At 31.0% G+C, this 13186-nt stretch overlaps 1 protein-coding gene across 1 annotated transcript; it reads left to right on the forward strand.

The window, feature by feature from the left end:
* The first annotated feature begins 7793 nt into the window (after positions 1-7793).
* On the forward strand, positions 7794-8228 carry LOC108662764 (uncharacterized). The gene has a single exon (XM_018124321.2). The coding sequence runs from the start codon at positions 7794-7796 to the stop codon at positions 8226-8228; it is 435 nt and encodes a 144-aa protein (XP_017979810.2).
* The last annotated feature ends 4958 nt before the right edge of the window (positions 8229-13186 follow it).

Below are 13186 nucleotides of genomic sequence, written 5' to 3' on the forward strand. Positions count from 1 at the left end.
CTTATTTTCACCTCATCACTCTGTATGTAAAAAGAGAATAATGTAAATAGCCTTAAGGATATAATGAAGCCAATGTCTAATTTCGTCTTGCACTTTACGAGAGTAGACCGTTAGATACAGTCGAGGGTTTACAAAATTGTTTAGCCTTAAAGCCTACTTTCTGCAGCAATTAAATTATAAGGGATTTGAAAGCTTTTGTAATTGATGAGAACTTAAGTGTTTATGTTAATAGAACACAACACTTTTCTTACTCTTGATAGTTCTACTCTTGTTTTGTGTTTGATTTGATGTCTCAAAATGGTTGGCAACAAGTCTTTTATATAAGCTTGCAAGTGTCTCTTCTTCAAGGACACAATCCTTTCATTAAGGCACTATTTTGTCTAAAAGATATCTTTAAATTTTGCCAAACACAACTTTTGGATAAAGGTATTGTTTCAATAATCATCTTATGAAAAGATAACTATTCATTTCATAAAATATAATCTTTGAGTTATAAATTAAAACGATAACTTTTTATATTTAACTTTTGAGCTATACTGTCTTTTCAATTTGTCTCATAATTTTTGGATGTCATTTTACCAAGAGACATAACTATTCACATGAAAACATGTCTATAATCCAATAGACATACTATGTCACTTTATGTGATATAACTTTTGATCTAAGATAGCTTTTCATTATATGACATAACCTTTGATTTTGAAAATACACCAATAAATTATATGTTAGATTGGTTGAGGTTAAGTATTGGAAATGGGGAACAAGCAAGGTTTTGGGACGACAAATAGATTGAAGGTTGTGTCCTCAGATTTGCTTTTCCTAAAATTTTTGCTTTCGTCACCACAAAAAACAAAAAAGGTTGAGTTGCTGATTTTGGTGAGTAGATTGGCGATGAATAGCATTGGCATGTTCAACTAAGGCGATAGGTTTTTTGTTGGGAAATGTAACAGTATGAGCATTTCAAGACATTGTTAGAGAGCCAAATTCTTGCAATGAACTTTCAAGACGGACTTATCTAGAAAGGTTGCTCCAATGGAAATTACAACTCCAGCTTTTTCTATAGTCTTGTACTTCATGACAATTCGGTAATTGAAGAGCATTAGGAAAAAGCCTAGTTAAGCCTCGCTCCGTTTAAAACGAAAATCTTCTGCTGGCAACTCTTTAAAAAGGGCATTGTTGTTAAGGATAACCTCATGAATAAAGGAATTATAAATGATGCAGTTATTACATGCCTCATATGCAAAAAAGAAAGAGAAATGATCAGTCATCTCTTTTTTCAATGTGAGCATAAATGGCCACTGTGGTAATGGTGAGGCGAGCTTTGGAATGTCGAATGGGTGCACCATTATGACCTTCAAGTATGCTTTCTTTCTTGGTTTGGATATAGTAATTGTCTTAACAATAATAAGGTTTGGAAAATAGCGAGGTTTGCTATTCTATGGGCTAGTTGGATTGCAAGAAATGAAATGACCTTTAAAGGCAAAGAGTGGGTGACTCCCCAAATTTTGGAATTGATAAAAGTCGAATTGCTTGTTGGTGTAAAGCTAAATGGCCGAATCACAACCCAAGTTCTGATGATCTCATTAGATTCCCTAATGAAGGCACCTACCCCGAAGGTATTAAAGAAACACCAAAACCCACAATAGGTTAAACCACCAACAGACAAGCTGAAAATCAATACTAATGGTGCTAGTAAGGGTAATCCCGAGGAAGCTGGAGTGGGTGGGATCGTAAATGATCATGGTGACAGTCAAGGGTGGACTCAAAATTTTTTTGAGTGGTGTCATTAAGATGATATTCAAAATTTTTGTTTCTTCGATCCAGAATCTACTAAAAGAGTACTTAGATCAAATTCAATACGACTACTTAAAAGAATATTGTCGAGTATCATCATTAGCAAAATTTTGTTGTTGTTGCCTATGATCTGATCTAATCCTTATGAGAATTTTTTTTTCTTTTAAAATATCTTTCGATGACCGATTTATCTAAAATTATAAAACTTGTTAAAAATTACTACTCATTAGTATATATTAAAATTAAATAAAATATTATCTCACATAGGAAATTATCAGGTTCACCAACAAACAATATGACAATTTTCTATTCATTGATCAAAAACTAAATATAAGCATCCACAAACCACATAAAGTTAATACAAAAAATCAAATAATATATCTATAAAATAAATAAAGAAAGAAAGACTTATAATTTCAATATATTATTTAACATGCAATACTATTTTCTATAAGTTAGATTATAATTATGAACCCAAATTATCAAATTAATCAAAAAACATTTAGACATAAAACCTTAATTTGGGTTGAAAATTATTTATAATTGAAGCTTAGATGAGTTGTTTTGAAAAAGTGAAAAATACAGTCAAAGACTGAAGAGGGGAAGGAATTGAATTTTTAGACAGAGAAAGTAGTTTAGGTTTTGACTTTTTTAATAAAATATTAAATTATAGAAGGAATTTTTTTATTTTTTATAATATTTAAATATTAATACATAAATTACATTTTGATAAAACACTTTTACTTTGAGTCTTTGACCACACTCCTTGTAAAATTGTTAAAAAAATAACGAGTCTGTTGCCTTCATTGGTATATTCATTACCCTAAATTCTAAATAAATAATATAAAAATTAAAACATTTTAAAAAGTGAGTGGTGTCATGTGACACCACTCCCTCTAACATGGGTCTGCCTATGGTGACAGTCTTCTTCTTTTCTCTAAGGCCATTGGGATTTCTAACTCTAATCTAATATAACTTCTTACTATCAAGAAGGTTCTCTTTCTATTTGTTGCATCAGGTTGGCATTTTACTTTCTCTCTCATTCTTGAATCTGACTCATCCAATATTGTGAAGTGGATCCAAAATTCGTATTGATGTTCCTTGGAGGCTTAGAAAGCATGTCATCCAAATTATCAAATTATTGGAGAAAGTCTACTGTTGGAGTTCTACCCACATACTCTAGTCTACCAATGAGGTTGCGGATTAACTTGCAAAAAAGGGGGTGCAAAGGCCTTAGGATTTGTTCTGGGTCAACCTTGATCAAATGTATCCTAACAATGATGAAGAGGGGACTGATTAATTGGAAGAGATGCTATGCTTAGTTTCTTGTAGAGATGTGGCTTGCTGTAGGATTATGATTTGCTATCCTATGTTCTTATGCAATTTTTGGCCTTTTGCTTTCTGTTGAGCCATGAACCCAAGTGTTGGTTTAGGTTCACTCCAAGTGATCTTTATTGGTGATCTTTTTGTGGCTATTACTAAACTTTGTGATGCTACTGAATTTTGGAGGCATTCTGTATAGTGTGTAGATTTATATAGTTTTTGTATAATGAAGCCTCTCTTAGGAGGTTTTTGTCAGCAATGACTACTATGCTATTATTCTAAGTGGTATAGAGGTCTCCTTACCACAATCTTTTTTGTCTTTTGATGTTTTTTGTCCATGTAAGCTGTGACTTCCTTTGCTTGCTTTGATCTGCAATGATAATCTTTCACCTGTTTTCCTAAAAAAAATAAAAAAACCTTGTAGATGATGTGATGTGTCAATCTAATTAGATTTGTTAATTGAATAATTTCTTTGTTTACATTCACACATGTAAATAAGCCTTTATAACTAATAGTTAACGAATTGCAATTAGTCCAAATGTTACTTGTAATTTTATACCCTTGTGGTGCTGACATAGCATTAATGTGGTGTTGATATATGCCCTCGAGTCAATTGGACTAGTCAAGGGATATATTGTCATTTAATGCGTACTTAATTGCATAACAATATGTGATAAAGGTTTTCCTTCATGTTAGTGTAATAATAAGGAGTTATTAATTACTAATTGGATAAAGTCCATGGAACATAAAGGCCTTGCAAGAGAATTGTAAAGTTATTACAATTATGAGATCATTATGCATCAAAGCCATGTTTCTAATATTATCTGTGGTCATTGTATTGTCAAGATAGGGCATTGACAATGCTCAAAGACTGATATATGTTAAGCCTCATTATTTGGAAAATAAGCAATCAATCTCATAGATTGAAGTATATGGGATAATTGAGGATAACATATGAATGGTTGTTAAAAAACAAGTTCACTGAATATGACTTGTTATGATAACTCTATTTGATATTTCACTTTAGTGTCTATGAAATAGGTTCTCATGTGATAGATGTGTAACTAGTCCTCGAACTTAAGACATCAGGTCATCTTGTATGGGAAATGAGACACTTTAATTTCAATTTTATGGATTTGGAGGTGACCAAATACCTAAACAGGGTGTTTTTGGGTATGCCATGAAGCATACGAAGGTGAATGAGTGGTCAAGAGATGATTCATCACCCTAAGTGAGATGAGAGGATGTATCTCACTTATTCTCAATTCTAGATTAACTTGTATAAAATCTTTGACCAAAGCATGATGAATTTGAGAAAAGTTAGTTTCCTAAACACATAAAGTTAGTCATGAATTATGAGAACTAATATGGAATGTTATAAATAGACACTGAGCCATACTTTATGATATATTCAGGATATGTAATGAAAATATCGTATTGTATTGAGAGGCTTATCACTAAAAGGCTTTATCAAATTCTCAATCATGTCAAATTCTAATATTTGAGTGGTCATAATGTATTGTTAGATACCGTTCATGATCTATAACTATAAATCAATTGTCAAATTGATATTTGATTATGATTTATATTTATTGCCAACATGTTAGAAGCTTAATAGGTCACACACATTAAGTGACATGATTGAGTTTAAATAAGGATAATCAATTAAGTTGGACTTAAGTGGATTAGACCAAAATAAAGTCAAAAATTAATTAAGTTCATAAGGATTTAATTGAATTAAAATAAAACTATTGTATATAGGGTTACAACTTAGTTTGACTATATAAATATGTTATGTTAGCCAATTAAAACTCTAAGCCTCCAGTCACTTCTTAGCCGTTTCATAAAAATAAGGAAAGAAAACTAGTTTTCTTTGTCTTACTAAGACAAGATTTGGCAAAAGTTTTTGGTCTTTTATTTTAAAAATAAAACTTGCTAGCACAAGTAAAATCCTACCTTTGAGAAAATCTTACTCGATCATTGTATAGATTACTGTTAAAAGCCAAACATTTGAGTGGCTGAAAAGTTGACAAATCATAATGGTGAAGAAGTAAAGATTTCAACTGTAAGATTTTAGGCCGTCTTATTCTCTTTTCGATGTTTCTAGTTTCATCACAAGCATTTTTGGAATTAATTTGCTCTTATGATATCTAGAGCAAGGTATATAACTCTTAAATTTATGAATATTCATAATTAATTTGAAAATTGCATAAAAAACACAAACATTTATCCTGTAGGATTCGACTGTTTCCCTAATTAAACGTTAGTTTATTTTTCTACTACACATATTTTTAATTTCATGTTTGAGTATGAGGTCGAATCTCGACAATGGTATCAGAGCCTTTGTTTGATTTTTTTTTCATGTAATTTGCATGCTTGATTCTTGGTGATAATCAATATGATTGATTTGTGTGTTGATTTGGTATATGTCGGTTTTGAAAGCTTTCTTTAAAATTTGCCTTTTTGTTTTAATTAAAATATGGACAGTATGTAATTAATTCATTAAAACATGTTTTAAAGGGTTTAAAATCATGTTTAGTTAAATAATTAATGAATGGATTAAAAGGCTTGGAAAGTCAAGTTAAAATCGAATAGTTTTGAGGTGTTTTGGGGACTAGTGTGCCGATTATTTTTAATAAAATTGGGTAAGTGTTATGAGCAGTTTTTAATTATTAAAAATTAGTTTTATCAAATTAAATTATTGCAAGTTTCGGCTAGACTTAATTTAGTATGAAAAAGAATTATAAAATCATGTTTTCGGATTCCAAAACAACAAAGATTCAATGTAAAAAATTTTGGATAGCTATGATCAGTTTTAATGGGTTAATTCTTCATCAATTTTGTGTTTAATTGTTAAACACACTTACTGAAAGTTTTCAGTAGCTTTTTTCATGAGCTTGACTCATGATTTATGGAGTTTTAAGAGCACTTAAATGTCATCTATTTTAATTTTGGGTGATTCATAAAGAATAGGAAATTAAATGTTTCCTACTTTAAAAGCAATTTCTAAAATTAAGTATAGAATTTTAATTTTGAGTCATTCATAAAGAATAGGAAATTGTTTCCTACTTTAAAAGAAATTCCTAAAATTAAGGATAGTGTTTTAATTTGAAAAATTCATAGAAAATAGTTTTCTACTTTAAAAGAAATTCCTAAATTTATATGGTAACATTGAACTTTACTTAAAATTTTAGTTTGACTAGAAGTTTTCAAAATTTGTTAAGTCACCATTTAGGTAACTTGAACAAGATACAATTTAGGAAACTAATCCTTGTTCTAAATGTGAGAAATTAAAATGTTGCCTTAATTATATTTTAGGAAGATTACCTAAAATAAAGAAATTTTCAAAATTAAAAGGAGTTTTAATTATGGAAAGAATTAAAATGGAAAGTTTTTATTTCAATGAATTTCAATTTAAGCAAAATGAGTAAAATGTTTAATTTAAGTGTTTTGAAAATGAGAATTTCTTAAACACTAAATTGATATAAAACAATACCAAATAATTTGAGTCTAGCACTTTAAGTGAGTTAATTGTTACTTTTCTCAAATAACACACAAGATCACCAAGTGATATTGAGCTTACATTTATTTCTATGCTTTTGATTATGATTATAAAACATGAGGATAATTATGAATTTAGACTTTAGAATATTAGGTTATGGATGGTTAAATTTTTTTCTCATGGTATTTATTTTAAAATGGGATCTGCGCACCCTACCTTACCTCTATTTTCTCTGGGTTGTAAAATTCTTTTCTCATTTAACTCCACTCGAATGTAACTCGAGGTTCTTTTATTATAGAATGTAATTAGTTACATCAAAGTGTAAAACTAGGGTTAGCTAGAAAAAGTTTTGTAACTTGAAGATGGAGATCCAAAGGTGCCATGGAGATTCAAGGAGGTTAAAAGCAAAGTTTAAAGACGATGTTGTGTTAACCCCCTAGGAATTTAACCAACTAATTTCCTTAATGGCTCAAGGAAATTAGAATTAGTAAAGTCTATAATCATCTTAGTAGTTGGCATGTGATAGATTTATTTTTCAATATACATATTTATATATATGAGATACATGTGAAATGAGATAAATGCTACACATGTCAACAACGTGAAATCAATAAGACCTTAATTAATGAATTAATAAATAAAATACCTCATTAATATATTCAGTTAAAAAGTTACTTTCCACCATATAACAAGATAACCGAGTTGCTCTTTTAATTGGAAGCTTATTGAGTCACACAAGGCCAAACTTTTACATGAGTACGTTTGAGTTATGGGTGGATCTCACTCAACTAATAAAATGTTGTTCGGATGTGTCACATATTACTGTATGGTATTAGAGGCATAGTTAGGCATAATGTAAATGATGCATTTAGACAAGGAGTTTTCACTTAATTTATCTAAGTTGTATAAGATACAATTAGTAAGCTAAGTTATCTACCTAATTAGTTTCATTATAGCTTGTTAAGTCACTCAAGGTCATGGTGGGATGAAAAGGGTCTTAGCTCAAATAGAAGTTTAAAGGTTAAATTTCTTGAAATATTAAAAGAGGGCTATTATTTTGATAAAATATTGAGAATAATCATATAATATTCTAAAACTTTGTCTTTATGATTATATAATTTGTGTTAATGACTAAGCTTTATATATGTTAATTTATATAGGATATAAATCAATCATGGTGAATAGTTTGTCACTTAGAAGCATACTTGATGTAAACAAGTTGACAGACCCAAATTTCACTGACTGGCTTTGCAATATTAAGATTGTCTTGAAACAAGAGAAAAATGCTTATGTCTTAGATGGTCCTGTTTTTGAGGAACATAACGATGATGTTATAAATGAGGAAAATGAGGCTTATAGAGTTTATATGGATGATCTCGATCAAGCCACATGTGTGATGTTGGCAAGTATGACTCAAGATCTTCAAAAGCAACATGAAGCTATGGATGCCTTAAATATTATCCTAAAGTTTAGAGAAATGTCCGATAAGGAAAATCGCACAGAAAGATTTGACATTTCAAAGGAATTGTTTCGATGTAAAATGTCTAAGGGAAGCCGAGTAAGGCCTCATGTGCTTAAAATGATGGGATATATCACTCGACTTGAGTAGTTGGGTTGGGTTATGAAAAATGATTTGAGCATAAACCTTGTACTCTCTTTGCTGCCAAAGAGCTATTCATACGTTGTGTTGAATTTCAACATGAACATGATTGAGGTGACCTTTTCGAGCTTATTAAATATACTTACACAGGCTAAGAACACCATAGCGAAGGAGAAGCCTTCATTTCATCTTGTCTTTTTAAGAAAAATAAAAATAAGAAAACAAAATTTTCTAAGAAAGACAAGGGCAAAAAGGCATTAACTTTGAAATGTATAAAGCCTACTAGAAGAGTGAACAAGGACAAAAACAATGACCAATGCCATTTCTGCTACAAATTAGGACATTGGAAGCGCAATTGCAATGATTATCTTGAATCCATCAAAGGGAAAAAGCAAAAGGAAGCTTCTACATCAAGTATAAATCATATGATGGTTTATTTTTCACTACTTGGTATATGATACGTTACTCTTTGTTAATGGTTTTAATAAGTATGACATATTGAAGGAACTGATGATAAGGAGTAGTGAAGAATAAAACTGTGAAGGTGACAACCTTAGTTGATGGTGTTCAAGCTTGTTGGCCTATATTAGATTGTGGAACAATAAATAATTTAAGAACATTGAATGTTTTCATGGCATGATTGTCAAGATGAGGTGTTTTGGTTTTGGCCTATGGCTGAATATTTATTTTATGTTTAGGAAATATAGATTTATATTTTGCTAGCATGAGATGCTTAGCTTATATATATTTATATATTGACATTACATCTCATTTTATTTTGAAATTGTCCTAAATTATTTATCCTTAAATATAACTAAGCATATATGATAATCAATACTAAGTCATAATGATAAGATCATTGTGAGATTATTTTTCTTTTGATTATAAATCAAAAAGGAAATTAATGAGATGACTTAAATAAAATTGAGTCCTAACTCAATGAATTCATAATAGGATTATGGAGACATTTAGTTAAGAAGCATTCTTATTGAGATAAAATTTCTAAATTAAGATTGCTTAAAACTAAATAATAATTAATTATCATTTGAATTCATGGGAGATGAATCACAATGCATTCTAAACCCAATTAATCGCATGAACTAAATTTTAAGAGGATTTTATCCCATAATTGATGATGAACAACTTATAATACGTAAGTATACATAAAAGTTATGGATATAACACCCCAAAAGAAAGTAAATAAGTTTACTTGGCAAGATTTTTGTACATGACAAAAATAGTGGGAGCTAATGACACTTTAAAGGTCAAAGGTCATGAAATTATGAAATCCAATTGATAAGATCTATGCACAGAGATTGATTTAATGGGATGCATAAGGATGCATAATTCATGAGATGAATCCATTAAATACAAACCATTAGTAAGATGCATATTGATGCACTATTCTGTCGTAACGTGCGAGTCCGGAAACCCGACCGCCAAATGCGAGGGAAAACTCTAAAAAATTAGGAGTCGCCACCAATCTTTTTTACTAAGTGTGATTGGCCACCTATTGACTCAATTCAAATCGACGAGGCCTTAAATTAATTTTAAGTCTGTCGAAGAGAACCTCAAACTGGTCTACGATTTTCTAGATCTAGGCTCGAGAGTACGATTATGCTCGGGGAAGGATTAGCACCCCCGGGATGCCCGTTCCATGAACGGTACCATTTTTTAGATTATCCTATTAGGTTTTAATTTTTAAGTTCACTATATTTCCTTAGTTATTATTCTCTTAGTTTATCTCCTATTTAACCTAAAATGAAATGCAAGTGTGAGGCAAGATGAAATGCATGGTGTGGGATAAAAATATGTCGGACGAATATCCTTTTATAGAGGATGTTTTCCCGAATCCGCCCATCATACTAGTGGGATCCGGGGTGTTTTCTCACCTAGAAAATTACCCGAGAAACTCACCTTCACAAATTCAACGAATAATTCCCATCATCGGGGTCATCATACGTTTTCTTTTAAAATAATATTTTCATGTATAATGAACCTAATACGGGTAAAAGCCTTTTATTAAAGATGTTTCTCGAGCCCTCTCATCATACTGGTGGGACTCGGGGACATCTTTTCACTTAGAGAACTTTTCAAGGAATACCCGCCTTCGCAAGATCCTCGGAAGATCCCATCATCGGAGCTTAAACTCAAAAACAGAAATATTTATTTGCAATGATATGCATGATGCAATATATATGTTATGCTAATGCAATTGTCTATTTTTTTATTTATTATTATTTAATTATTATTTTTATTTTATTATATTTTTTATTATCATATTTTTTATTATATTTTTAATTATTATTTTTTCATACTTTACATTTTTATTCTAGGTTACTCTTATATTTTCCTTTTATAATTGGATAAATTGTTTATGATTCCATTTAATGCTTAATTTTAAATTAGTTGTTGTCTTAGATTTTTATTATTATTTATTTTTTTTATTTTTTTTATTTTCCTATTTATTTAATGTCTTGTATATTGCATTTTCACAAATTAATTATTTACTATATATTTGAATTATTATTATTATTTTCATCATCATTTTTTATTTATTGTTATTTATTTATTATTTTTATTGAGTAATTTTTGTATAGTCAAATTCTTTATTTATTAAAAATTTCGGGATCTTGAAATCGAGGCCCTTTTATCATATTGGTGGAGCCTTGATTTGGATTCTGAACCTAGGGAATATGGGCCCGGGATTGCGACTTCTCATGTCCCGACCGATCATCCCATCATCGGTATTGTTTACTTATCTTATTTAAATTGAATAACTCATCACTTTGCCCCATTCTCATTCCTTTTCATTTATGAAGCTATCTTTTCAAATACTTTGACAATTACATATTTTATTCTACTATATTTTCCATTTTTATTATTTTATTATTTTTTCAAATTCTTTTTCATTCATGATTTTCCCATATAAACTCACCTAGTTAAGTGTGTTATTATTATGTCTCACATTTCAACTCTTCCTACATTTTAATTCTCTTACCCATATTCTTAATCTAGTCATATATTTCCTTTTATAATACATATAATTTAATCTAAGTGAACCATTCCCATTTACTAAATATTTAATGTTATTTTATATTCAACATCCACTTAAACCTATTATTATTTTTAGTTAAATGTTCTTTTGTTTCTTTCTATATATTTTTATTCTTGGATCTATTTTTATAATTAAATAACCTTTCTACCTAATTTTACTATTATTTATTACATAATCAAATATATATATATATATATTCTTATATGTTTGTCTTATCCCACTTTTTATATATATAAAGTTGTAATTTTATTTCCCTAAAAATAACTAAAATAGATAAATAAATAAAACAAAATTAAAAACATTCAAAATAGGCATCAAAGATTCAAACCCAATAACTGTAGAGCCTAGAACATACCAAGGTCGGGCTTGGACTAGCCCAAAACTGAACTCGCAGATGTCCACAATAGCTTCAGAAGCCCACTTCTCCAAGTACAAAACTACGCCGTTTTGATGTCCTACCTTAAGTACAAAACGGCTTTTTTTTTCACCCTTTCTCATTTTCTCCCTTCAAATTCTCTCTCTAGTAGCCGGATCTCTCTCTTCTCTCTCTACAAAAAATCTCACTTTTCTTCTCTCTTTTCTCTCTCACCGACGCCAGCTTTATCAACCCTCTCTAGCTTGCCAGCTACCGACCCTTCCACTCTCCTTTTGGCATCGATCGGTCTTCTCATTGCCGTCGATTTCCTAAAACCCAGCTACCCTTTTTACTACCCAAGTCGGGCTTCTTTCTCTCTATCCTACCGCTGCTCTGGTCAAAGAGATCTGGCCCTCTCTTTGCCCAAGATCTCCTTCTCTCCCTTTTCGTCAGCTACCCAAATCGGGTTTCCCCTCTACTGGCGACACTACCCTGGCTCTAACACTCCCACTGAAGGCACAGAAATCCCCAAAATCTGTCTTTTAATGGGCGAAAACTAACCAAGTTTTATCCCCCCTAAAAATCAACTAAAAATTCACCCAAGAACCCAACCATTCTCCCTTTCTCATTGTGCATATTTTCTAATTTTTTGGTATTTTTTTTGGTTTTTGTGGATTGTTGTGGCTGTTAGAGACTAGGGATTTTTGATTGATTGTGGCTTTTTGCTGCTAGAGACTAGGGTTTTTTTTTATTGTCGATTTTTGGCTTGCTGGTTTTGGCTCCCCGATCCCCTTTGCTACAGTGGGGCTTTATACACTCAGCTTTTTGGTTGAGTGTAGTGCCTTCACTACCCTGCCAGACACGAATTTTTTGCGTCTGGCAGGGTGAGGGAGGTGCCTGGCAGGGTGCGTCCGCACCATGCCAGTCGTACCCCTCTCCCCTTTTCTCTTTTTTTTTTTATGATTTTTTTTACTCATAAAATTTTGTTATATTTTTTAATGTCTACAGCTGCCCCTCTTTGCGCATTTCGGAAATTCGAAATAGTGCAAAGACGTAGACATTGTATTTGACTAATTCTTTAATTCTCTTACCAAGGTTTTTTTGTTTTTGTTTTTTTTTTTAAATGAACTCCCCAAAGCTGAAGCAATGAAACTTCTAAAAATGAACTCCTCAAAGCTGAGGCAACGAAACTTTTAAAAATGAATTCCTCGAGGCCGAGGTAACGAAACTTCTAAAATAAACTCCTAAAAAATGAGGCAATGAGATTTTTAAAAATGAACTCCTCGAAACTAAGGCAACGAAACTTTTTAAAAATGAACTCCTCAAAGCTGAGGCAATGACACTTTTAAAAATGAACTCCTCAAAGCTGAGGCAACGAAACTTTTAAAATAAACTCCTCAAAAATGAGGCAATGAGACTTTTAAAATGTGCCTCCTCAAAGCTGAGGCGACAAAACTTTTAAAAATAAACTCCTCAATGTTGAGGCAACGAAACTTTTAAAAATGAACTCCTCAAAACTGAGGCGACGAAACTTTTAAAAATGAACTCCTAAAA

Source organism: Theobroma cacao, chromosome 7, assembly GCF_053813885.1.
Source record: "Theobroma cacao isolate CCN51 chromosome 7, ASM5381388v1, whole genome shotgun sequence".
Taxonomy (NCBI): Eukaryota; Viridiplantae; Streptophyta; class Magnoliopsida; order Malvales; family Malvaceae; genus Theobroma; species Theobroma cacao.